The 26,697-nt window shown below is 45.8% G+C and overlaps 1 protein-coding gene across 4 annotated transcripts in view; it reads left to right on the top strand.

Annotated features, from left to right (window-relative positions):
- Positions 1-26,697, top strand: part of RPH3A (rabphilin 3A) — a gene marked incomplete at both ends in the record, with an annotated part of 61,246 nt that overhangs the window by 27,733 nt on the left and 6,816 nt on the right. For 2 of the 4 annotated variants that reach the window (XM_082852483.1, XM_082852485.1), the window contains 12 exons: positions 1,849-1,978; positions 3,377-3,463; positions 5,846-6,011; positions 9,241-9,279; positions 9,379-9,531; positions 10,816-10,902; positions 12,609-12,671; positions 13,726-13,965; positions 16,147-16,226; positions 18,939-19,013; positions 20,582-20,691; positions 24,551-24,677. In XM_082852483.1, the coding sequence (XP_082708609.1) occupies positions 1,849-1,978; positions 3,377-3,463; positions 5,846-6,011; positions 9,241-9,279; positions 9,379-9,531; positions 10,816-10,902; positions 12,609-12,671; positions 13,726-13,965; positions 16,147-16,226; positions 18,939-19,013; positions 20,582-20,691; positions 24,551-24,677 (1,357 nt within the window). Of the gene's footprint in view, positions 1-1,848; positions 1,979-3,376; positions 3,464-5,845; positions 6,012-9,240; positions 9,280-9,378; positions 9,532-10,794; positions 10,903-12,608; positions 12,672-13,725; positions 13,966-16,146; positions 16,227-18,938; positions 19,014-20,581; positions 20,692-24,550; positions 24,678-26,697 lie in introns of all 4 variants that reach the window. The other 2 variants (XM_082852484.1, XM_082852486.1) reach the window with 1 other exon arrangement.

Below are 26,697 nucleotides of genomic sequence, written 5' to 3' on the forward strand. Positions count from 1 at the left end.
GATGCTTCAGAATCTGTTTTAACAAGATGCCAGTGTGACTTGTGTGCACATTAAGTTTGAGAAGTGCCAGTGTAATACACATGATACCTGGCTTCCAGTTTTAGCTCTGTTACTTCCTAGCTTTGTGACCTTGGACAAGTAATTTAACTTCCTTGTGCCTCACTTGCCTTAGTTGTAAAATGGCTTCTTAATAGTGCCTGTCTCTTAGGGTTGGGTGCCAAAGCACTTCATACCATGCCAGGCCCATAATAAACACTATGTAAGTATAAGCTGCTATTGTGTGTCACTTGACATTCAACTCAGCTTACTTTTGCTGGAGACAAATTTGGGAAGTGGCCTGCCTTCATTCATTCATTTGTTCATTCATTCATTGGTTCGACCATCATGTATGAGCACTCACTGTGGACCCCAGGTACCGTTCTGTTCCTGAGGACGCAGCAGGGAACAGGACAGACAAGATCCCCAGCCCAGGGGAGCTCAGAGTCTAGGAAGGCAGCCAGGTATGGACTCACAATTAACTAATTACTTAATGTAGACAATTCCACAATTACTTACAAATGTGACAAGTGCTATGCAGAAGGGTTGCCAAAAAAGTAAATAAAATGGATGGTTGGAGAAGGCTTCTAAGAGGAGGTGATATTTTAACCAGAATATGAAGGATAAGGAGAATCTAGGCAGGAAAAGTGTGTGTGTCTGTGTGTGTGTGTGTGAGAGAGAGGGAGATCACAAATATGTGTAATGAGGGAGTGCTGCGTTCCAGGCACAAGGACCAGAATGTGCAAAAGTGCTGAGGCAATTAGGAGAACTAGAACTCAAAGAAGGCCAGTGTAACCAGAGCAGTGGTTCTTAAACTTTTGTCAAAATCCCCTGGAAGGCTTGTTTAAACAGATTGCTGCCCCACTCCCGGAGTCTCTGATTAGGGTTGTTGTGGAATGGGGCCCAAGAATTTGCATTTCTAACAAGTTCCCAGGTGACACTGATGCTGATGGTCTGGTCATCACACTTAGTGAACCACTGAGCTAGAACATTTAAGCAAGACCAAGAGGGCGAAGAGGTTTGGGGTTTCATCTGGGGCCAGACCACGTAAGGTCATGGAAACCTCATGGAATGAGAACCAACTAAAGGTTTTAAAGGGAAGTGGGAGTGCCATGATCAGATTTATGTTTTAGGAATATCACCAAGGCTGTGATGGGGAGAACAGACGGTAGAAGGCATGAATGAAGAAAGCATGGAGACTCAGGGGTTAGTCATCCAGGGGAGAGATGTCAGTGGCTTGGTTGAGGTGAAGACGGAGAGAAATGGGTGGATTCCAGAAGTGTTAGAGCGTTAGACATGATAGGATTTGGTTGGGTCATTGAATGTCTGGGAGGAGGGGCTCAGGAAGACCCTGTAGGTTTCTGGTTCAAGCAAGTTAGCAGATAGTGGTGCCATTTCCTGAGAATGGGAGCAGGTTTGCTGGGGATGAGGATGAAGAGCAGCCAGGATGAAGAGTTCAGTTGAAAGCACAAGTTTGAGACCCAAGTGAAGACGTCATACAGACCATTAGATAAACAGATCTGGGCCTCCGAAGACAGTTTCTGGAGGAGGTGACATGAGAAAAGACTAGATAAGGTTCTTAATCTGAAGTTGGTAGAATAGATGGGCTTTGGGGATGTCGGAGGGGTTCCGTGATGTTCTGAAAATATATCAGAATGTATGTGCCTTTTTCTGGGGAGGGGTCCAGTAGTCATTATCAGATACTCAAGAGTCTGTGACTCAAAGAAGGTTAAGACCATCAGCCAGATAATGAGGGAGAAGCTGGTGGTCCCTGGTCCTTTGAGGTCCGTATAACCCTGACTCTGCTTCCAGGCGCCTGGTGGACCGTCTGGAGAACATGAGGAAGAACGTGGCTGGGGACGGGGTGAACTGCTGCATACTGTGTGGAGAACAGCTGGGGATGCTGGGCTCTGCCTGTGTAGTGTGTGAGGACTGTAAGAAGGTACCATCGCCCTCCCCTTCCCTGCTTCCCCGCTCATCACATGCATAGGGGCTAGGCCTGGGCTCCAGCCTTTGGGGGCCTTGGGTCTTGGGGATGGAGCTTGGATCGGGAAAGGTAGTTGCCAGAATATGATTCCTTCTGGGATGCTCCCGTGCCCAGCTGTATTCCGAGGTAACCCTGATCCTGGTTCCTCCCCTAGAAGTCACTCTGACCCTTCTGTCTCCTTGGAGCTTAGCTCCATCCAGGATGAACTTGGGAGACTGAAGTAGGACATGAACTATGGTTGAGCCTGCAAGTATCCTGGTTGTGGCTTAGCAAGTTATAGGTCAGGCTAAAGAGCATGCTGGGGGAATTCCCTGGCGGTCCAGTGGTTAAGACTCCACGCTTCCACTGCAGGGGACACGGGTTCAATCCCTGGTTGGGGAACTAAGATCCCGCATGCTGCACAGTGTGGCCAAAAAAAAAAAGCGTGCTGGGCTTGTGTCTACATGGAAGACACGTGTACATGGAAGCCCTACCCAGCATTCTCTACCCTGGGGTACAGTTCAAGCCACTTAGAAAGCCCCTCTCTAGCCAAGTTAGGCCAAGTTAGACTTTGGTCTTCTTAAGCATTCACTTTTGAAGGGGAGTCTCCCTGTGCTCTCTCCACCCTGCACCCTCTCCTCAAGCTGTTAGAACTTGACAATTCCAGGACAGAAATACAACTGTCCTTGGGTCTGTCTGATTCCCAGGAAAGGAGTTCAGGGGAGTGACCCAGCTGGAGATATCCATAATGTCACTTGGCATCTCCTACTTGGGGTCCCATTTAGCATTTAGAATGGAATATTGGGGAAAGGTTATCTACTCCAAAAAACTTGCCTTCTGTAGTTGACTAGATAGTGAGAATTTTGTGACCTATTTGTTTTGACTTCCAGAAAACTCAGCCAAAAGTATAATGTTCCATCATATAGTCATGGCATTTACTCAGATAACGTCTTTCTCCATAAGGAGTTGAACCTGTAGTCATAGTCTAGGGTGTCTCAGATTCATTTGGGAAGGAAAGAAGAAATAAAGTAATAAAATGGATATACAGTCTCTCATGATTAAAAAATCATGTCAGTGATCTCCCTTGTATGGATGTTGAAAACTCCAACCCCACAGGGACTCTTGGAGAATCCCTTCATCCCGTGCTTGGGAATGACTCCAGTTCTTGTTATCAAAAATCAAGACTCAGATTGGAACTTTATTCTAACTGGCCTTGGTCATGGAAGGGACGTGAGGAAAGGAGAGTTCTATTGCTTTATGTCCATCAAGGGAGAATAGGGCTTCATTGCCACCATTGCCAGCCACTTCTCCTGATCACCAGCAGCTCCAAGCCTGGCATATCTGAGTGTGCACTGGGCTATGTTTTGTCCCCAGAATGTCTGCACCAAGTGTGGGGTGGAGACCTTCAACAGCCGCCCACACCCTGTGTGGCTCTGCAAAATCTGCATCGAGCAGAGAGAGGTGAGTGGATTGGTCCCATTCAGCTCCTGGAGCATCCTCCCTCCTTTGTACGGTTCCCCCTTCCTTGCTATAACCAGGGGAGTAAGGTGGCAGTTGGGGGGCTGGGGAACCTGTTCAGGCACATGTCTTAAGGGATTGGTATAAAAGGAACCAGCTCAGCTGTGAACACTGGCAGGACACAGTATTTGAATGAATTTCTTTTCTCACCTCTCGCTTCTGTGACTTTTCCTTCTCTCCCTTCCTGCTCTCTTATTCATTGCCCTCTGACATCCATTATTCCCTACTCCCCATTTCTCATCTTCTGGGTCTTCCCCTACTGCCACCTTCTCTTTCCCTCTACTTCACTTCTTGTCTCACACTTTCCCTCATTTTCTTTTCTTTCCCTGTACAGATCTTCCTCAACTTACAATGGGGTTGCGTCCCAATAAACCCATCGTTACGTGGAAAATGCATTTAATACACCTAATCTAGTAAACGTCATAGCCTAGCCTACCTTAAATATGCCCAGGGCATTTACATTAGCCGACAGCTGGGCAAAATCATCTAAGACAAAGCCCATTTTATAATAAGTGTTGAGTATCTCCTGTAATTTATTGAATACTGTACTGAAGGTTAAAAAAAAAAAAAGAGGGGCTTCGCTGGTGGCACAGTGGTTGAGAGTCTGCCTGCCGATGCAGGGGACACGGGTTCGTGCCCCGGTCCGGGAAGATCCCACATGCCGCAGAGCGGCTGGGCCCGTGAGCCATGGCCACTGAGCCTGCGCGTCCGGAGCCTGTGCTCTGCAACGGGAGAAGCCACAACAGTGAGAGGCCCGCATACCGCACACACACACAAAAAGAATAGCTGCATGGGTACAGAATCATCGTCAGTGTACAGCTGTTTCCCATCGTGATCGTGTGGCTGACTGGGAGCTGTGGCTCCCTGCCCCTGGTCAACATCACGAGACAGTATCCGATCGAGTATTGCTAGCCCAGGAAAAGATCAAAATTCAAAATTCGAAAAGGACTTCCATGGCAGTCCAGTGGTTAGGACTCCGAGCTTCCACTGCAGGGGGCGTGGGTTCGATCCCTGGTCAGGGAACTAAGATCCTGCATACTGCATTGTGTGGAAAAAAAAAAAAAAAAAAATCAAAATTTGAAGTATCGTTTTTATTGAATGCATATCGATTTTGCAACACTGTAAATTCAAAAATATCATAAGAAAACCATTGTAAGTCGAGGGCCGTCTGTACTCTCCTCCTCAGAGCTCTTTTTTCCCTTTCATCCTTATCTCCTCTGCCTTTTCTTCTTTCTCTCTTTGCCTCTCACCCTTCACACTTCTTCCTCTGCACTGTCTTCACTCTATCTCTGTTTTTTTCTCTCATGGAATCTTTCTCTTGCCTAGGCTTGCTTTTTATTACCCACTTTGTCCCAATTAACTCCCTTCACCTTTTCCCAATTTCTTCATCACTCATCTTCTGCTGCAGATTCCTGTCTTGGAGACTGTTGCAAGGACCATATTTCCCTCAATATCAGTCAGGGTTCTGGGAGAACAGATGGCACAGTCCATCAGGATTATCAAGGAAGCTTTGATAAAGGTGCTGTTTGCAAGGGTCTGGGCTTGGATAAGGAAGATCAGCGAGGCGTGGTGAAGCTCGCAGCACCAGCAATAGCAGGGTTGCTGATACCACTCCTGAGACTGAAGGAGTGGAGGAGGGAGCAGTTACCAGACTGGACACTGGGTATCAACCAGCAGGAATATAGCCACTGCCTGCCTAGCAAGGTGGGAGCCAAGGGACTCAGTACCCTGACCTCACTATCTTCTTTCTGCCGATCCCCCACTGATGCTCTCCTTGACCAGATCCACCTGGAAGGTAGAGATCAAGAAATTCCAGTTACTGTAGTCCTTACTGGTCAGCTTCCTGGGGCACAGAGCAGGGTGAAAAAAGATGTAGAACCAATCTGAAGGGGCAACAGAAGATGTCCAACACACTGCCCCAGGTGGAACGCTAATCCACAAGGCAGGGAAGAAGGCCAGAGGTCTTGGGGAGGGTGTACGTGGATCATCGTCTTTACAGCAGCCAGTGTAGTAGGGAGCACAGCACATTTAAGAGGTGGGAGACTTGGTGTCCGTCCACTCTCTGGCTGTGTAACCTTATACCTGTTCATAACCTTTCTGATATTCAACTGTTTCCATCAAGAGATTGGTTATTCTCTATTGAGTGTTCAGGGATATTGTGTGAATCAAATAAGATTCGTGAAAGCTGTGTACTGGTGAGAAAATGCACTGCCTATTGTGTCAGTGCTCTGTGAGCAGGGAGAAAAGTGAAAAATTGGCTCTCGTGAAGGCAGGAGCGATAGGGCTTGGCTGTTGTGTCTTCATGTTCTACCTCTCCTCCCCCAGGTGTGGAAGCGCTCTGGAGCATGGTTCTTCAAGGGCTTCCCCAAACAGGTCCTCCCACAGCCTATGCCCATAAAGAAGACCAAGCCCCAGCAGCCAGCCAGTGAGCCCGCTGCCCCTGAGCAGCCCACCCCTGAGCCCAAACACCCTGCCCGGGCTCCAACTCGAGGTAGGAAAATATAGCTTCTCCTTTCAGAACCAAGGACGGGTCTTGGCTAACTGGTCTACCTGAAGGGTGCCCTGACATCATGTTTGTGTTTCTACCCAGTTGGTGGGCAGCCAGCCTCTGGGCTTGGGTCTAGGTCCCCTGTGTCTCCTTCACAGCTCATCACAAACCTTTATCAAAAAGATAGTTCAGGGAACTCTCCAGCAATGCCAGGCTGCCAAAAGACTTTGTTGTCATCCCTGATGGAGTATTGAGAGGTATAACAGAGGTGGAAATCAAAATTAGGAACTGAGAAAGACTCCCAACATCAAAATACACGCTGGAGTCTGGGGGGCGGGGGAAAGGGGGCTTGCTGGGAAGGCCTTCTTTGCTCCATTTTCATTAAAAATGAAAGATGAATAGCAAGGAAATTAGTAAAAGAAAATTACCACTACTCTGGACATTACCACTATTATCTAAGTATTATTATTAATTATTAAAATGATGGTAAAAAAGGGAGAGACAAAGCAATAAAAAGAAAAAATATGACCCCAATGAAAACACATTTTAATATATTAAGGCCACTAAGACTGACCAGATAAAGCCCTTGCAATACTTTCAATTAGCTAAGTGATAAAATCTGGTCTGAATGACAGTTCTAGAGTTGAGCACAGTCAGTGCTTCTAAAAGGAAGGTTATAGTTGAAGGTCTCAAAAATTGAAGTGTCCAACTATAACTTCTCAAGGTGCCCGCTACAGTGTCTGGCAGTCAAAAGGCACTCAACAAATACTTTCATCCTGGCAAGCCATCAGCAGTTTCTGCTCCTTGCAGAGACTCATCAAATTGTCAACCTATACTGCATCCCTGAGAAGCCCCACGTTTCCACCTCTAGAACATCTTTCTTCCTGGTTAAACATTACTCCCTCTAGGCTGAGAAGACTGCGTAGCTTTACTGTCAAGACCTTGAACATGGGAGCCCAGGAAGACCTGAGTTTGAATTCCAGCTCTGCCATTTACAAGTCATGTGAGCTTGGATGAGTGACCTAACCTCTCTAAAACTCTTTCCTCATCTATAAAATGAGATTAATAACTCACTGGGTTATTTTGAAGATTAAATGAGATGCTACAGGCATACCTCATTTTATTACACTTCGCTTTATTGCACTTCATAGTCACTGCCAGTTTTTATACACTGAAGGTTTGTGGCAGCCCTGCATCAAGCAAGTCTGCCGGTGCCATTTTTCCTGCTCGCTTTGTCTCTCTGTGTCACGTTTTGGTAATTCTCACAGTATTTCGAACTTTTTCATTATTATTATATTTGTTAGGGTGATCTGTGATCGGTGATCTTCAATGTTACTATTGTAATTGTTTTGGCTTTTTTTTCACAATAAAATATTTTAAATTAAGGTATGTGCATTTTTAAGACATAATGCTGTTTCACACTTAATAGACTACAGTATAGGGTAAACATAACTTTTATACGCAGTGGGAAAAAATTCACGTGACTCACTTTTTTTGTGATATTCGCTTTATGGCAGTGGTTTGGAACTGAACCTACAATATCTCCAAGGTATGCCTGTACATGTACAGTACTTTGCAGAGTGCAGCACTTAGTAAATGTTGGCCAATAGTACATAATATTAATCACCTATACACAGACATGTACACTTACACACATAAATGGTATGAATTAGCTTATTATATAAACTCTAGTCAAAACAAATGACTCTGAAAATATTCACCTCATTGGAAAGAAGTAACATCACCTGCATTGCATAGCAACTCCTAAACAATTGTTGGCAATAACATCTAGTGCTGGTGAATATGTGGAGAAATGATGGTATAAACTGTTGGTAAGACTATAAGTCACCCCCAGCCTCTTCAAAAGTAATATGGCAGAGGTTATTAAAATTTGAAGTGTATATACTATTTGATCCAACAGTCCCCCTCTGGGAATATATTTAACAGCAAGAAAAGTACCCATGTAAAAGACATATGTATAATCGTATTTATTGCATCGTTGTTTATGGTAGCAAAAATACTGAAAAAAACTAAGCGTTCATTAACGGGGTAATTGTTGAATAGATTATGGTATATCCACACCATGGTGTATTAAGCATCTTTTAAAACTGAATGCTATAGGGACTTCCCTAGTGGTCCAGTGGTAAAGAATCCACCTTCCAATGCAGGGAACGCAGGTTCGATCCCCAGTAGGGGAACTAAGATCCCACATGCCATGGGGCAACTAAGCCTGTGCACCACAACTACTGAGCCTGTGTGCCTCAATGAGAGAACCCGTGTGCCGCAAACTACAGAGCCCATGTGCCCTGGAGACTGCGCGCCACAACTAGAGAGAGAAAACATGTCGCAACTAGAGAGAAGCCCGCGTGCTGCAACGAAAGATCCCGTGTACTGCAACTAAGACCTGATGCAGCCAAAAAAAAATAATAAAGAAAATAAATAAAGTAAATAAATATTTTTTAAAAATTGAATGATGTAAATGTATATTGTAGATTTGGAATTATACCCATGATACGAGCTTTCAATATTCTCTTCATGAACAGTTACGGAACACCTAGTGAGTTCCAGGCTCTGTTCTGTGCCCCAGGGAATCAGTGAATGGAACAGATAAGATCCATGCTCTCATGCAATTAAAATTCTAGTGGGGGAAACAGATGCTCAACAAACAGCAAATGCAAATACAACATAATATCAGGTAGTGATAAGTGCCAGGAAGAAAAATGAAACAGGTAGAGGGGATAGAGGCTTCATGTTGGACAGAATGGCCAGAGAAGGGCTGTCTGAGAGATGATATCTGGGGAGAAACCTGACCAAGGTGATAAAGAGGGCTCATAGAATCTTCGGAAATACCGTGTGCAAAGGGTTTGAGGTTGGAGCATGCTTGGTGAGTTCTGGGGAAATTCAAATTAAGTGAACAAAGCACATTCTAGAAACAGTACGTAGCCCATGATCCCAATTTGTTTGCAATGGAAATAATGTAAAATTTGTAGATAGGCTCTATATCAAAGGGGAAGTTGGGAAAAGAAAGTTTTAATTTTTTTTTTAAAGTTCTTGGGAATGGTGGATGGGCCCTTTTGTGAGCTCCTTAAGTGTCAACTCTCCAGAAGACATCAAATATTGGGGATTTGCCAAATAGTTCATTTGGGTTTTTCCATAGGATGTTACAGAAAAACCCAGGTGAACATTTTGGCCAACCCAATACATACTTCTCATCAGTTTTCTCTCTCTCCAGGTGACTCTGATGACAGGAGGGGCCCAGGTCAGAAGACAGGTGGGTTCTGCCGACTCTGTCTTCTGCTTTTGAGACAGGAGTCCTTTTCCCCATTCCTCCATTGCCTTTTCTCCCTTCAATTCATGCTTTTCCTTTCAGGCCCTGACCTGGCCTCTGCTCCTGGGCAAGGAAGCTATGGGCCTCCTGTGCGCAGGGCCTCCGAGGCACGAATGAGCTCATCTAGCCGGGACTCAGAGAGCTGGGACCAGAGCCACGGCGGAGCTGCTGGTGACCCCAGCCGGGGCTCAGCAGGTGAGAGAGATGGGCAAATCCAGACAGGCTTCCTGGATGAGGAGAATCAAAAGGAATGGGGAGAACAGTGGGTTTTTTCATTTATTCATTGGCGCTCGGTAGGCATTCAATGAACACTTGTTGAATGAGTGAGTGAGTGAATGAGTGAGTGAGTGAGTGGATGGATGGATGGATGGATGGATGGATGGATGGATGGATGGATGGATGAACAAGGACCCAAATGAACAAGCAAATGGAAGTGCTAATGCAGGACCCTGGGACAAGAATTTGTAAGCCCCAGCCAGAGGTGGCAAAGCACTTTCTGTCATGATCATTCAAGCATCTCTCCAGTGAAAAATATTTGGATTCAGGAAAGGTGGGATCTAGCCCAGTGAGGTGAGAGAAGACAGGGTATTCTTCTAGGAATGTCATACTTTCTCAGTACCAGGAACTGCTGTGTATATCATCCCCATTTGATCCCCCAGCAGCTCTGCAGGAGGCAGTAGCATCTAATAGTCTCAGGTAGACTCTGGAGACCAAATGCCTGAGTTCAAACCCTGGCTCGGCTACTAACCAGCCAAGAGACGTTAGGTGAGCTCCTTAACCCCTCTGTGCCACAGTTTCCCCGTTTGTAAAATGGAGCTAATAAAGCACTCACCTCAAAGGGTGTAGAGATGAAATAAGTTCTTATAAAAATGTTAATCAAGTGGGTAGAGTTGTTGCCTCCATGAAGCATCTGCAGTTCAGAGAGGATAAGTGACCAGCCCAAAGACACACAGCTTATAAAAGAAAAATCTGGGATGCAAAGCTAGGTCCATGCGAAGATAAGAACAGTCTTTCAATAATTATAAAGTAATATCAACATCTGCCAGATGTTGAGTGTTTACTACATGCCAGGCACTGTTCTGAGCATTTTACATGTATTGTATTATTGTGTCTCCACCACAACCTTATGAGGTAAGTACTGTTATCCCCATTTGATGGATGAGGAGACTGAGGCCCAAAGAGGATAGGTCATTTGTGCAAGGTCACAGATGTCGGAAGCAACGTCACAGAACCTGAGCTTTTCAACATCCATGTTGTTGCAGTGAGTTGCCCAGGGGCATCTGAGTATTGGAAAGAGAGAACACACGGAGGGGAGGAGAAGAGGGTCTGAAAGAGCTGGAAGTGTCAGGGGGCTGCATCCAGTTCACACCCAGAGGACCATGCCTCATGCCGGCTGACTGGTCCCAGGCTTCTTCCTGCTTTGACTGTGTGTGAGTGTGTGTGTGTGCGATATGACAGGCTCTTTCCTTTCCCCTGCAGGTTTGAGACGGGCCAACTCAGTGCAGGCCTCTAGACCCACCCCGGCTTTGATACAGAGTCCAGCGCCCCCCCAGCCTGGGCAGCCAGGTACGTGCCACCCACCCACCCGCCCAGGCTGTCACTCAGCTGTGACCCCAATACCTCCCACCCTTGCTTGCGGAACCCGCTGGGCTTTCTGCAAAGCTGCAGCCACCACCAAACCCTAAACTCTTCGAAGACCTTTAGAATGAATAATACTCTAGGCTGGGAAGCTGGTGGGGGTGGGAGGAAGGGTAGCATCATATCTACCTAAATGCAAGAAGTGACAGTACTTCATCCCTCACTGTTTCCCACCTTCTGACGTCATCACTCCAATTTCACAATTTTTACCACATGCACCTATGATCTGCCCTCTTATTTCCTTAATGTTTTCTTCAAATTGACCTCCTTTAAGAACATAATTGAGAGAAGTTATCATAAACTCTTTCAAGGAAATTTTAAGGACTTCAGACTTTAAGGAAAAGGCAAAGGTTTTCAGACAGATATGTGAGATTCAGGAAGAAATGGTGGGCAAAGAGATTAGTAATGTGAGAAAATCTGAACATATATGGCTTGTGTAAAACAATGGAAATAATTCCTAATTGGTGCAGTTAAAATCTGTTATTTTAAAAGAAACCTGTAATAATGGCATAAGTGGGAAACCAGTATTCCATACCAGAAAAAGAGAGTATATTAGTTTGCTAGGGCAGCCATAACAAATATCACAAACTGGGTGGCTTAAAATAACAGAAATGTATTGTCCCACAGTTCTAGAAGCCAGAAGTCCAAAATCAAGGTGTAGCCAGGGTTGGTTCCTTCCTTCCTGTCCCAGCCTCTCCTCTTGCTTCTGGGGGCCTCGGGCATTCCTTGGCTTGTGGATGTGTCTTCACATCATCTTCCTTCTATGCATGGGTCCCTGTGTGTCCAAATTTCCCCTCTTTATAAGGGCATAGTCATATTGGATTAGGGCTCACCCTAATGACATCATCTTAACTTGATCACCTGCAAAGATGATCAAATATTCACATTCACAGGGACTGGGGGTTAGGACTTGAACATTTTTTTGGAGAACACCATTCAACCTATTGTGGGGGGCTGTTATAAAAATTAATGTACTGAAAATACATTGCAGGTGCAATGACATTCTCAGTACTCTGGCCTGCTGAAGGTTCGGAGCCTGAGGCCTGTCCTCTTTTGCTCAAAAGGGACATTTACAAAGGTTAGAGAAGTGTTAAAGTAGCACCTAGATGAGACTTTTCCCATGACGGGATCAGTATGGAAAGGCAATGGGAACCCAGAATGACTTTCTCACTCTGTCATTGGATGTTATTTCATGCCCCATCCCTGTGGCTCTCCCCCACATCCCAAGCTTCGGAAATGTAGTTATATAGAATCCTCTGGACCAGTAATGACCCCGTAATAATGGTGGACTCAAAGCCTGGACTTGCCCGTTACCTTGCAAGCGATTCTTGCTCCATTTGTTTGTCGACCTCATAACAGCCAACAAAACATGAAGAGCAGGTAATACCTGCTCATCCCCACTTCACAGAGGAGGAAGCTGAGGCCCAGAATGGAAGGATTTGGGCTTGAAGCCAGGGCTTTCCAACACCAGAATCCCCCAATGGGACTGTTCCTGCAACCCTGGGTACCTCTGCACATCACCTGCTGCCCCTGGGCCTGTGTCCACACCTGTGAAACGAGGGGTCCTCAGGGCAAATACCCAAATGATGCCGCCTTCTCTATTCCAAACTTCTTTCTCTCTTTGCCCCACTCAGGACCCCCAGGAGGCAGCAGACCCAGTCCCGGGCCAGCAGGACGTTTTTCAGATCAGAGACCAGGCAAGTGTTTGCCTCTTTCTGTGCCTGCGCAGGTGACCACCTCTTCCACTGACTGAGAGAGAGAGAGAGAGCAGGGGCTGCCAGACATTGGCCCATTCTGCATCCTGAGACCTATCTGATGAGCTCTAAGGGAATTCCCTAATTCTAAAACTCTAGAGAGTCTGTACTAAGATTAGATAGATAGAAAATGACAATACATACAGTGATTAAGAGTATAAGCTGCCTGCATTCAAATCACTGCTTCTTTACTTCCCAGCTCTGTGACCCTGGGCAAGTCACTTAACTTCCCAGAGCCTCAGTTTCCTTATCTCTAAAAGGAGAATAATCCAAGGACCTACCTCACAGAGTTGCTGGGAGGATTAAGTAAAACCAATACATGGAACACCTTAGCACGTGGCCTGCAATGTATGAAGACCACGCCGAGTGACAGTGATTATTACACATGATATATATGCAGCAGCACCAATCACTACAACAGATTCATTGCTTTCTAATGCACCAGCTACTGTGCTAAGTGCTGTGCACATACTAGAAAATTTTTTAAATGATAGCTAATACTATTTGAGCACCTTCAGGTCTTAAAATTCCCATCTTACAGGTGAGAAAACTGAGGCCCAGAGATAAGTAATCTTGCTCCAGCTGAGATTCAAATCCAGGCTGTCTGGCTTCAGAGCCCATACCAGTGAGGGCTCTCAGTGAGGTCTGTTTTGCTCATGGAACTTGTTATAAAACATAGATTCCAAGGCCCCACCACAGGGCCTGCAGATTCTAGATGGAGCCTGGGAACCTGCATTTTTGCAAGCCTTCCTTGGGTGGCTTTGACAAAGGCAACATTCTGAGAACCGGTGAACGGCATGATGTGGCCCCCCTGTCCACTGGAAGTGGCAGTCCCCCATTGCAGGGCAGTGGGTGATTCTGGCACAAAGCTCGCCCAGCACCTGGTACACAGTAGGTGCCCATCACTCGTGGTAATGCTGCAGCATTTGTCACTGCTGTCGTTATGACACAGGGACTCAGCTGCCTCTTTCCCACCCTCTCCCCATCTCCCCTGCAGAGGTGGCTCTGAGTGACCCCGCCTGTACAGGGGCCACCGCCCCACCGCGAGAGGAGAGAGTGGGGGGAGTTGGGGGCTATTCGGCAGTTGGAGCCAGGGAGGACCGAGCGGGCCACCCACCCTATTCCCAAGCGTCTGCTGCTGCTCCCCAGCCGGCCGTGGTCCCAGCCCACCAGCCCCCACGCCCAGCGGAGGAGGAGGAGGAGGAGGAAGCCAACAGCTATGATTCAGATGAAGCAAGTAGGTGACGCGTAACGGAGGGGTGGCTGGAAAAGTCACTTCAGCGGTCACCCCCAGGGAAATAGGAATGGCTCTGGGGACAGCTCTGTACATCCCCAGCCCCCCAATATGCCAAACCTAATAAACATATTTACCAAGTTATAAAAATACAAATTCGTGTTACTAAATTCACAAAATGACATCAGCTTTCTAAAGTATAAGCGCATCTATTTTTTCACTGTTGTAAAAGACACATAACATCAACGTTAACCATTTACATAATTTTTTAAGAGTGCAATTCAACTATATTCACAAAGTTCTGTTTGGTGGTTCCATAGAACTATCATATGACTCAGCAATTCCACTCCTAGGTGTATATATAGATAGAAATCTATTTTAATTGTTTCCTAGACTCTTTGGTGTGTGTCTTCTAAAAAGTCATTTTTTAACCATGACTTTAAAATTTCTGACACTTCCTCTTGCATCCATCCATTCAATGATTTATAAAGTGCCTGCTCTGTGCCACACACACACACACCAGTGGCGCTTCTCCTGGGTGTGGCTGGGAGCAGCAGGGGAGAGCTGGGGTGGCCTTTGTGAGCTGCAGGGAAGCATAGATGGGTTGTGTCTGGACCTGATGCATGCTGTGGGGTTGGGGGAACGTTCTAAGAGCTCCTGGTCAGATGGGGAGACTGGACCCACTCAGAAGAAATGGACCAAGGGCTGTAATCGGCGGGATGGCTTTGGCCCATCGTGTCACCTCCCCTCGTTGTAAAAGGGAAAGCAAATACCACCTCCCATGCAGGGCTGAGGGGTCGTAAACTGAGGTACCTGCTGAGAAAGGGCTTCATAAACCAGAAATCATTATTATATAGTGCGAAACACACGTGAGGAATTATTATTATATGACATGCACATCTGAGGTAATAATAGTCAACACTTGTTGAGCCCTTATTTTGTGCCGGGCACTTTTCTAACTGTGTTACGTGCACATGCTCAACTTAATTATCCCAGTGAGCCTGGGAATAGTTGCTTTTCCTATTCCAATTTCACAAATAAGGGGACAGAGGCTCGGAGAGGTTCAGGGACTTGTCCAAGTTCATATGGCCAGTGAGTGGAGGGACTGACAGTCTCATTGCTGCAGCAGGCCAGAGGCCAGACCTGGAGGGAATATCAGCTGTCCTGTCTCTCACAGGGGTCATGAGTCTGCAGGCTCAGGGGAAAGGAGTCTGAGGAGCCTACCCCCACCTCGCTGGCTGGGGGCTGTTTCTGCCCTGGAAATGCACCATGTCTATCCCACCTTCCTGGCTTTCCACATCCTGGTCCTTCTGCCTGGAGCAGTGGCCACTGCTCCTTCCATCTGCCTTAAGTGTCTCTTTGCTGACCTGCCAAGCCTAGAAGATCCCTCCCAGCCGGTGTATGTCCCTGTTAGGAGCTGTCCCTAGTGATTTATAACAAGCCTGTCTCTGTATTCAACTCCCTCCCTCACTCATCTCTATATTTGACAAGTATTTATTGAGCACCTACGAGGTGCCCCCAAATATTCTAAGTGCTCGGGTTACCATGGCAAAAAAAGAAAAAAAATAATAACAGACAAGATGGCTGATCTAATGGGACTAATATTCTAGTGGAGAGAAACATACCAATGAGTTCATTTCAAATAAAGACAGAGCACCGTGAAGGAAATAAAATAGGGCGAATGACCATGAGGGTGGCTGCTTTAGATGGAGCAATCAGGGAGGGTTTCTCTGAGGAGGTGACATTTAAGCTGTGATGTGGATAATGAAAAGGCACTAGCCATGTGAGGATCTAGAGAGAGAGCATTCCAGACAGAGGCAACAGCAAATGCTGAGACTCATTTATTCCTTCAGCAAGTAAGTGAGCACAAACTGTGTGCCCTGCACTGTGCCCAGCGGGGACATAGCAGTGAACAGGGCAGTCACAGCCTTGCCCTCATGGGACTCTCAACCTAGCAGATGGAAGTCATTAAGTAGGCAATTGCACAAATGATTAACTGATCACAGGTGTGCTGAGGGTTCCAAAGAAGAGGAGGGTCTACCAGGATGGGGAGTCCAGAGGGACTGAGTCTTCCTCTCCTCTGTAGGCTCAATGGCTAGCCCAGACTGGGCACACGGTAAGTGCTCAGGAAATGTTTGTTGAATGAATTAATGTCCTCTTGGTACCTGCCTCTGTCTTCTTCAGCCACCCTGGGTGCCCTGGAGTTCAGCCTTCTCTACGACCAGGACAACAGCTCCCTGCATTGCACCATCATAAAGGCCAAGGTGGGTAAGGGGGCCAAGCTGGGGACCACTTAGGATGTTCTGGCATTTCTAGGGGACTTGGGGAGGGCATGGGTGACCATGTCTGTCTCCTGTCATTGCCTTGTCTATCTGTGACAGTGACAGTGATGAGGAAAGAGCAGGAATTAGCCACAGCCAATTCCTTTGCAGGGAGGACTTCCTCCGGGGAAGGTCCCAGAGGGGTTTCACTTAACTGCAGCTGCCTCCTGGGAGTGGAGGAAACCAAGCTTCAAGGGCAGAGCCAAGATCTGCCCAGCCCCATCCACACCCTCTGGAGGGGATCTCAGAGGTGTCACCTGGGAGCAGTGACAGCCTAACTTGACAGCTGACATGCCACTGAACAGCTCCTTCTATAGATGGGGCTGTCAAGCTGGAGCTACAGACTGAGTCAGGACTTATTGTTGCAGATACAAGGACAGTAATCTGGGTTTCTGGGGTGGGGAGGGGGGGCGAGGCAAACCAGATTGGAAGAGAATCTCCATGCTACAGGCTCCAGGGGCAGTGAGCCAACTTTACTGCAGCCCGCAAAGAAAGCTGGATGATGCCAATGCTAATCCCAGGAAGTCGTTGACCAGGATCTCCCCCTGCCCCAAGTCTGGTCTATAGAAAATAACAAGCAAGGTTCAGGAACCAGACTTCCTGGGTTCAAATACCAGCTCCGCCCCTCCTAGCTGTGGGATTTGGGGGAAGTTAACCTCTCTGTGCCTCAGGGATAATAATAGAGTCTCTTCCATGAGGATGTTGGTGAGTGTTACGTGGAAGGTGGCGGGGTGTCCCAGTTTGCACAGATGGTCCCCAGCTATGCCTGTTGCCTTGATGAAATAATTAAGAACTCTCCTTTCCACTCACAAAATGTCCCAGTTTGGATGATCAATAATGTATGAAATGCTTAACACAACTTCTAGATCAACGTACCCAGGTCACTTCTTCAGCAGGCAGTTAGATGCATTTACACGTGCCCTCCAATAGCACAGTGAGGTAAGGCCCTACGTTATCTTATTTCATCTTCATAGGAACCTCTGAGGAAGAGATTATTATTAGCCCCATTGTACAGATGGGAAAACTGAGGCTTAGAAAGTTAAAGCCTGAGGCCACTCAGCTGGTAAGGGATAGAGCTGGATTTGAATCCATATGTAACCATCTCCAGCTCCAGAAATGGGAGAAAGCCACACCATTACAGCCCCCTTGTGACAGGGGTACAGAAAACTCAACGGCTCAGGGGCTGGGCTGGTAAAGAGATGAGAAAAACATGTGAGACATTAGGGAATGGTAGTAACTTTGGTAAACTAAACTGATGTGAGCAGGACCCAAACAAAGATGTTCAAGTTCAAATTTGAAAAACACAGCGTCTGCCAATTTGTAACCTCCCAATCCAAACAGACATTCCAGACATGTTTATTAAGTACCTACTCTGTACCAGGAACTACCCTAAATGTTGGGGAATATTAAAATGAGCGAGAATAGACTGTGCCCTCATGGAGAAATGGACAAGAACCCAGCACTATAGCATCTCCTGAGTATAGTATACCCTCTGGGGCTTTCTACAAATTATTTCTTCCCATTTAATCTTCACAACAAACCTATGAGGAAGGTTTCATCATCGTTCTCATTTTATAGATGGGGAAATTGAGGCACAGAGAGATTAAGGGACTTGCCCAAATCACACAGCCAGGAAGTGGTGGAGCTGGGATTTGAACCAGTGTTGTCCAGCTCAAAAGCCTATGCTCTTACCTTCTAGGCTACCCGGCCAGATTTCCTCCTTGCACCCCACTTTGTGGCCTCCTCTCCCCACCTAGTAGTAGCAAATGTTGTTCATACTGAACTTGTGCCAGGGCCAGAGTTCAGCCTTCACAGGTGAGATCTCATTTTACCCTCCAAGAATCCCATGAAGCAGGGTCTATGATCAGCCCCACTGAACAGCTGAGGAAACTGAAGTCCCCGGAGATCACAGGGCACGATACATGGGATTGGGGATTAGTGCTGTGAGAGAAGAGAGTGGGAGCCCAGAGATAAGACACCTGCCTCAGCCAGGGCCTAGGGGGATGGGCAGAGCGTATCTGAGCCCCGGGAATTTTGGAACTGCTCATGTTAACAAGCCCAGCTTAACTCCTACCCCGGACAAACTGCTCTCCCCCACAGTGACTCATTTTAACCATTTTAGCCATTTTAGCCAGCTCTGTGAGGGGGGCCAGGCAGAGATTGTGATCCCCATCATACGGATGGAGAAACTGCGGTCTCAGAAGTGAGTGCAAGGGCCAGGGCCAGAACTCAGGCCTCCTTTCGCTGGCCTTTCCTCCTCTCCCACCCATTCTGGGACATGTCCTCCCATCCCAGCAATAACAATCCAGCCTTGTTGGAGCACTTCCTGTGTGCCAGGTACTGTGCCAAGCACTTTACCGGTGGGATCACGTTTAAATCTCACCAGCCCATGAAGCATCCCATTTGACAGGTGAGGAAAATGAGACTCAGAGAGGTTAAGAAACTTGCCTAAGGTCACACATCCAGTAAGTGACTTGGCCAGGCTTTAAACCTCGTCTGCCGGATTCCAGTGCTCATTTCAAGATACTGCATTTCCCTTCTCTTTCTTTGCAAGGGGAAGCACACAGGATGGGGTGATAGCTGTGCCCATTGCCTGTGATAGCTGAGCGCCCAGCCCTCCCCAGGCCCTCACGCCACTGCCTTCTTCTCTTACAGGGACTGAAGCCCATGGATTCCAATGGCTTGGCCGATCCCTACGTTAAGCTGCACCTCCTGCCGGGAGCCAGCAAGGTACCATATGGCCTGGGCCTCTTGGCAAGGGGGGCACATGGGCTCTGGAAAGCACCCAAGGTTCCCAGCTTAGAGCCTAAAATAGCCCTCCCCAAACCCCCTCTTCCCTGATTGGCAAAGTTCTTGCAAGGGGTAAGGGATGGGCCAGAGCCATTCTCCTTCAAGAGGCAGGGGCTCTGCTCATTTCTCTAACTCAGAAACCTGGAATCCAGGAGAGAAGCAGATACCCTGATTATGCCCTTGACCTGCTCAAACACCTTCAGGGCTCCCCAGTGCTGACCATGGTCCACCTCCCCCACCCATTTTTTGCCCCAGCCAAACATCTCTCAACAGAAATGACTAACTCTTTCCAGATAACTTGAGAAAAGGTTCTATTATTAAGAGAAAATTTACCCCCATCCCTTCCACCTTTCTGGGAGGGAAAGTGAGATTAATTCTCCTTTCTTTGGATTGACCCACTCAGAGCACATGGCTGGAAATGGACATGTGCCTTCTTGGGCTTTATTTTTTGCTTTGTTGTGTTAATTTGACATGGATGTCCTAAAAACAAGGCTGCCTATATACTTGGTTACATGATCTTAGAAAAATGCCTTTCAAAAATTTCTGCAAGGGCTTCCCTGGTGGCGCAGTGGTTGGGAGTCCGCCTGCCAATGCAGGGGACACGGGTTCGTGCCCCAGTCTGGGAAGATCCCATATGCCACGGAGCGGCTGGGCCCATGAGCCATGGCCGCTGGGCCTGCGCGTCCGGAGGCTGTGCTCCGTGGCGGGAAAGGCCACAGTGGTAAGAGGCCCGCATACCGCAAAAAAAAAAAAAAAAAAATCTCTGCAAGTATCAAATGCCCCATAAGACAAAAAAGGACACACACACACGCACACGCACACGCACGGGCACATACACTTTATCTCTTTTTTTGTTTGGATCAAGGAAAGACAGTCCCACCTGGCCATGGCCAAACTTGTTGGCCACTACTCCTTCTGACTCCCCAGCGACGTTTGCTTCTCCTTGACCCACTTCTTTGCCCACTCCTAAATCCAAACCTGCTTTGCCAAAGAATCCAATCAGTCACTTACATGTTAGAATGAATTAGATTTCGCACCAGGCTACCAGGTGCGTTTCTAACCTTCTCTCTTAGAGTAAAATGAAAAATTTTGTCCTCTCTAAGGAATTTCAGGCATGGAGGATGCTATCTGGGGAAACAGAGGGGACCATCCCAATATCCCCAGAAATTATTTCTTCACTGCCTAGGAATGGGAGACTCTCATTTCTGCTTCCCTGGCCTAGAAACAATACTTTTTCTCAAAGAAAAATATCTTTGCTTTCTAATCTTTATAAAGAATTCAAAGAGGGGGCCCAGTACCTGGAGGGAGGGCTGGCCCAGTATCCAGTGTTGGTGATGCACCCTAGAGGATGACCCCACTCCCTGAGAACATGCATTTGGGAGCAACAGAGCCCCTGGACACTCCTGAGGGAAGTGGACTCCTAAGTCACCCACCCATCGCAAATGAGCCCAAGGGATGGAGCTGCAGGGCTGACTCCCCACTGAGACAGATGTCTGTCTGGGTTCTAGTCCAACAAGCTTCGTACAAAAACCCTGCGGAACACCCGAAATCCCATCTGGAATGAGACTCTGGTCTATCATGGCATCACGGATGAAGACATGCAGAGGAAGACCCTCAGGTGCTTGCCGGGAGGGTGGGCAGAGAGGGGCCTGAGGCTGGGCAGACTGAGGCATGCGTGGTTCCTGGGGGCAGCGCTTTAAAACATCTCAGAGTAGTTTTTTGTTTCTTTTTTTCTTCTAAAAAGCAATATATATTCCTGATAGACACTTTTGGAAAATACAGATAAGTGAAACTGTTAACATCTTGGTGTCTGGACATTTGGGTTTAGCATGTGTGTATATTGGTGTGTATGTGTTTGTGTGTGTGTGTGTGTGCGAAAGTTTTTTTTTTTAATAAAGTTGAGTGTTTTTAAAAGTGTTTATAAAAATGGACCATCCTATTAAGTAATCAGCCAGTTTCACTTAACAATATACTGACGCCACTTCATATTCTTCTACAGTGTATTAAAATGCATTTTAAATTATATAAGTAATAAATGAGTACATTGTTCTTGTAAAGAATTATTGAGAAAACAAAGCTGCTTTCAAATGTTAGTCCCCTCCCTCAGCCTGGGTTGCCTTTCTCCTTCTGTGAGTGTGTGTATATTCATTATATACATACATACACTATATATATATGTGTATATATATATATATATATATACACACACGCACACACTGTCGTTTACAATATAAGAAATATCATGTTGAATATATCTGGAACGTGTCTTTTTCCTTAACAATATATCTTGGGGCTGTGGCCATGAGAAGACATTTAGATCTACCTAATTTTTAACTGCTTCAGAGTACTCCATAGCATGGGTCTATCACAGATTTTTTTAGTGTTTTATTATTAAGTGTTATGAATATACAGAAAAATATAGAATATAATAAAAACAAATACCCATGAACCCAATACTCAGTCTTTCAAAAATCTTAATATTTGTTGTATTTGCTTCAGCTCTTTTTTGTAAGGAATAAAGCACTACAGATGCAAATTGAAGCTCCTTTTGTATACTTCATCCCCCACCCCTTTCTCTTCTTTCCTCCCCAGGGCGAAACACTATCCTGAATTCTATGGGTATCATTTCCAAGTGTGTCCTATGCTTCAGCTACTTAATTATGTATCTATAAACAATATATGGTATTGTTGGCATGTCTTAAAATTTTATGTAACTGTTTACCACTTTATCCAGTTCCCTGTGGACAGACATTTAGATAGCTTCTACCTTTTTTCTATTACAAACAAATTTGCGATGAGCATTCTTCATGCTTCCTTGTGTTCATATGAGTATTTCCTTAGGACAGAAACTAAGGAGGGATATTTGCTGGATCACAGAATATGGGGTGTGGGTCTTTTTAATTTGGCAAGGCATACAAACTGGGCTGTTCCAAGTACATTCCTATCAGCTACAATATTATTTTAAGGAAACATAAACATTTTTATTGCAATGTAATAACATCCATTTAGAAAAGTGCACATAGAAAAAGTGTACAGATGGATGAATTTTCACCAAGTAAACACACTGGGTTAAGAGAACAGAACATTCCCAGGCTACAGAAGCCCTCCCCTTGTGCCCCCTTCCAGTGAGGACCTTTTCCCCCAGGGGATTCACTACCCTAACTGCTAACAGGAAAAATTAATTTCATCTAGTTCTGTACTTTATACAAATGAAATCATACCACATAATTCCTTTATGTCTGTCTTCTTTCAGTTAATAGTATATTTGTGATACTCATCCGAGTCGTGGGTACTTGTAGGTTGTTCTTTCTCATTGCTATTTAGTATTCCATTGTGTGAATATAACACGATATTATTTATTCATTCTACCGTTAATTGACATTTGGTTGGTTTTCTGTTTGGGGCTATTACAAATAGTGCTGCTGGGAACATTCTAGTAGCTATTTCTTGCATACATTTCTGTTGTATATACAACTGGGAGTGTAATGGCTGAGCCATGGTGTATGTATATGTTTAGCTTTATTAGAAACTGCCAGTTTTCCATAGTGATTGCACCAATTTACACTGCTACCGGCAATGTCTGGGAGTTCCAGTTGCTTCACATCCTCATCAACACTTTTCCATTTTGGCCACTCTGGCGGGTGTGTAATGGTGTCGCATTGTGGTTTTGCATTTCCCTGATGAGCAATTACAACATTATTTTCAATGCATACTGTTACATTTTTAGGGTTACTTCATAATTTTCTTGAGAAGTCCTCCCATTATAGAATACTTATGTTATTTCTGCTTTTTCACAACTATAAACAAAACTGTGGTAAAGATCTTTGTAGTTACGTATTTTTTCACTTATGTCTTCAAGGTAAATTCCTAGAAGTGGCGTTACTAGGTCAAAAATGGTGATTATTCGTGAGTCTTTGGAGACATACTGTCCTGCAGAAAGGATGGTGGTGTTTACACCCCCACTGGCTGAATGGAGACAATTTCTTTCTCCAGTTGTGTACAGTGTGGGGCTCAGCAGGAGGGTGTTCTGACCCTTCAGAACTTTGAACCTTGTTCAACAAATGTTGAAGCAAGAAGTAAGAAGCAAGGTGCTGTTAGTTCCTGTCTGTCCCCCATGGCCAAGAAGCAAGGTGCTGTTAGTTCCTGTCTGTCCCCCATGGGGGGAAAAGTCCTTTCTTCCTCTTAGTATATGTCAGGATGAATTATCATGCCTCGATTGGTCCTTTTGGCCTCCTGAGGGACCTTTCTCATGACCTGCCCCTTTTTGTGCCTCTGGTCTACTCAATGCTGTGCAAAGTAGATAGCAAAAGACAATATAGTGTTGTGGAAATCAGGAGCTTCAAATTCTGGTTCTGCCCCTTACTGGGGAAAAATTATTCAACATATCTGGGCCCCAGTCTCCTCTCCAAAGTGGGAAACTCAGAGGTCTGGGGGGAAAAGGAATTAAATGAGAAGAGTCAGCTAAGTTCCTAGCCTAACTTTGCAACAGATGATGCTGAAATGACCATAAAGTAGATGTAAAGGGGGCTGAACTTCATTAATCATCAGGGAAATGTATTGGGTTGGCCAAAAAGTTCATTTGGGTTTTTTCTACAACATCTTATGGAATACTAATAAATTCATACTACAAGGAGATACTATGGCCCACTCAGAATGGCTAAAATTAAAGACCGACAAAATCGAAGTTAGAATGAAGAGCAACCAGAGCCTGCATAAACTGCTGGTGGGAGTGTAACTGGTGGAATCACTTTGGAAAACTGTTTAAAAGTTTCTACTGAGGTTAAACGTGTGTGTAGTCCATGGCTCAGCAATTCTGCTCCTAGGAAGATACCTAACAGAAATATGTATCTATGCATATAGAAAAGACATGAACATGAATGTTCCATTGCAGCTTTATTCATAACAGCTAGAAATGGCTCAAAACCAAATGCCCATAATTAGCAAAATTATTACAACATATTTACACAATAGAATACTATACAACCAAAAAAGGGACAAATAACTATAGACATGGATGAATCTCACAGACATAATGTTGAACAAAAGAAACCAAATGTAAAAGGGTATACATCTGATTTTATTTAAATGTAAGTCAAAAACAAGACACTGAATCTTGCCAAGAGAACAAGATAGTGATTATCTCTGAGGGAGGTAGTGACTAGGAGGGATCATGAGGGTCTTCTGGGAGCTGGAGTGTTCTATATCTTGATCTATCTGAGTGGTAGTTACATGGGTGTATGCAAATTCAAAAATCCAACAAGCTAGAAATTTAAGATTTGTGTATGTTATTGCTTGTTAAGTTATACTGTGATCAAGAAGAAATTAGAAGTACCTGGACTAGTGCTCAATAAATATGAAGTTGTATTATTCCTGTGCACATTACACGTTCCTTGCCAGCATCAATCAGAGCTCTTGGTACATAGTAGGAGCTCAATATATGCTCTTCTTTCTTTCTCCATCCTTTATGTCAATCGCAGGATCTCTGTCTGTGATGAGGACAAATTTGGCCATAACGAGTTTATCGGTGAGACCAGATTCTCACTCAAAAAATTGAAGCCCAACCAGAGGAAGAACTTCAATATCTGTCTGGAGCGGGTGATCCCGGTGAGTGCCTTTGCCCCAAGGGTTCAATGGGGAAGAAGAGTTGGAGAGGTGGGTGCTGCCTTCTTTTGGGGCTGTAAAGGATGTGATAGATCTGTAGGGTGCCAGACAGGAGAGGGACTTTGGCAGCTGTTGGAGGGAGGGTGAAGATTTCAGGTCAGAACATGGGGGTTGCATCCTGGCTATGCCTTCTACCAACCCTGTGTTAGCATCACTTCTGAAGGTCAGAGTGGTGTGGCAGAGTGGCCTGCCTGGGTTCAAAGCCAGCTCTGCCGTTTCCCTGCTCCCTGGCCTTCACCAAGGGTCTGAACTATTCTGGGCCTCAGTTTTTCTTGTCTCTAAAATGGGTGTTACAACAGCACCTGCCTCATAGGAGGCAGAACCTAGTACCTAATAAGCACTCATAAATTAACTGTTGTTATTATAGTAAATAATACTGCTTTAGCCACCTGTCAGTCAAGAAGTCATAAAGAATCATAGAGATACACAGGAGGCAGGATACCATAGCGCTTAAGAGCATGGGCTCTGGAGCCAGACTGGGATTGAGTCCCAGTTTCTGCCACTTACAGTATAACTTGAGTCAAATGACTTAACCTATCTGTGCCTCAGTTTTCTTGTCTGTAAAATGGGATAATATAGTACCAACCTCATAGGGTCTTTTAAGGATTAATGTAAAAGTACATGTAAAGCATGAAAACTGTTATTGTTAGATGTGATACTCACCTTTTGAGAAAGAACAAGAACCAAATCGAGGTTGTCCAATTGGGCTACACCTCAGAATCAACTAGAGATTTTAAAACCAGAGTTTACAAAATAGATTCTGTGGGGGATCTCCCTGGATATTCTGACTTAGCAAGATAGGGTGAGACCTAGCAATCTGTATTTTTAGACATAATCCAACCTACCCTTTTTTACATCTGAGCCACCTAGGGCCCAAAAAGAGGAGCGAGTTGCCAAGGTCATACCGCAAGTCAGGGACCGTGTTCTCAGGCACCAGCCAGAGCCCAGCTTTCTTGCAATGACCTGCGTGCCTGCTCCCCCTGGGCAGTGGGCCAGCGCCCCATTGGGAAGCCGTGGGGGGTGGGAGGGGGACTCCTGCAGCATCCTCCCACCAGATGGCCAGCCTGAGGATGGACTATCTGTGTGCTGCACCATATTTTATAGCACAGACAAAGGAAGACAAAACAGGGAGAATTGCAAGGAAGAATTTACACCGAATGCCAGGCTCCCAATAAATCATTAGATGTGCCTAGGAATGAAGCCTTTCCTCTGGGTCTTTGCCTGGTAACAGTTGGCTCTTCAGGCTTTGTCATCCTTCCGTCACTCAGTGAGTCCAGTTGGTCAGCTCCTGGGTCTGCCATCTCACTGTGATGGACGCAGCCAGCCTCAGAGGCACAGAGGTGGCAGGACAGGCCCGCACTGGCCCCACAACCCTGCTGATCATCTCCTTTGCTCTTAAACCTCCCACCACCAACTCCCCTCTTATGCCCCACTAAGGACAGGGACCTCGTAAGCTCTGACCCCTCTCCTCTGGACTTCAGTTTTCCTCATTTCTGAAGTGGAGAGGTTGGATTTAACCAGTGCTTTTCACATTGTGTTCCCCAGAGCCTTAGAATCCTGCAAAAGGCCTTAGGAGCCATGGGGGAAGAAGCACCTGGTGGCCCCTGTGCCACTTCATCCAGAGCAGACAAAATCTTATCTGTTTTGTGTATGGGCTACTTTGCCACTTATTGGTTGTGGCAAGTGGTTTAACCACTGTGACCCTCAGTGTCATCATCTGTAAAATGGGGATAGTAATACAACCCACGTCAATAGGCTGTTGTGCATTAACATGGTCTCTCAAATGGTTAATGTTATATACATTTTAGCTGAATGGGGGAAAGCTGGAGGGCCACAGAAGCTTGGAGAACCCATCCTCATGGCTCTGGATGCCAGTGGAGGGGAGAAGGTGTTTCTGGTTTTTCTTGTGTAGGGAGATGAGCCCCATTGACAATGTTATTTTTCCTTTCTGTCTCCTTCCTCA

This window comes from Leucopleurus acutus (assembly GCF_964270905.1).
Source record: "Leucopleurus acutus genome assembly, chromosome: 13".
Taxonomy (NCBI): Eukaryota; Metazoa; Chordata; class Mammalia; order Artiodactyla; family Delphinidae; genus Leucopleurus; species Leucopleurus acutus.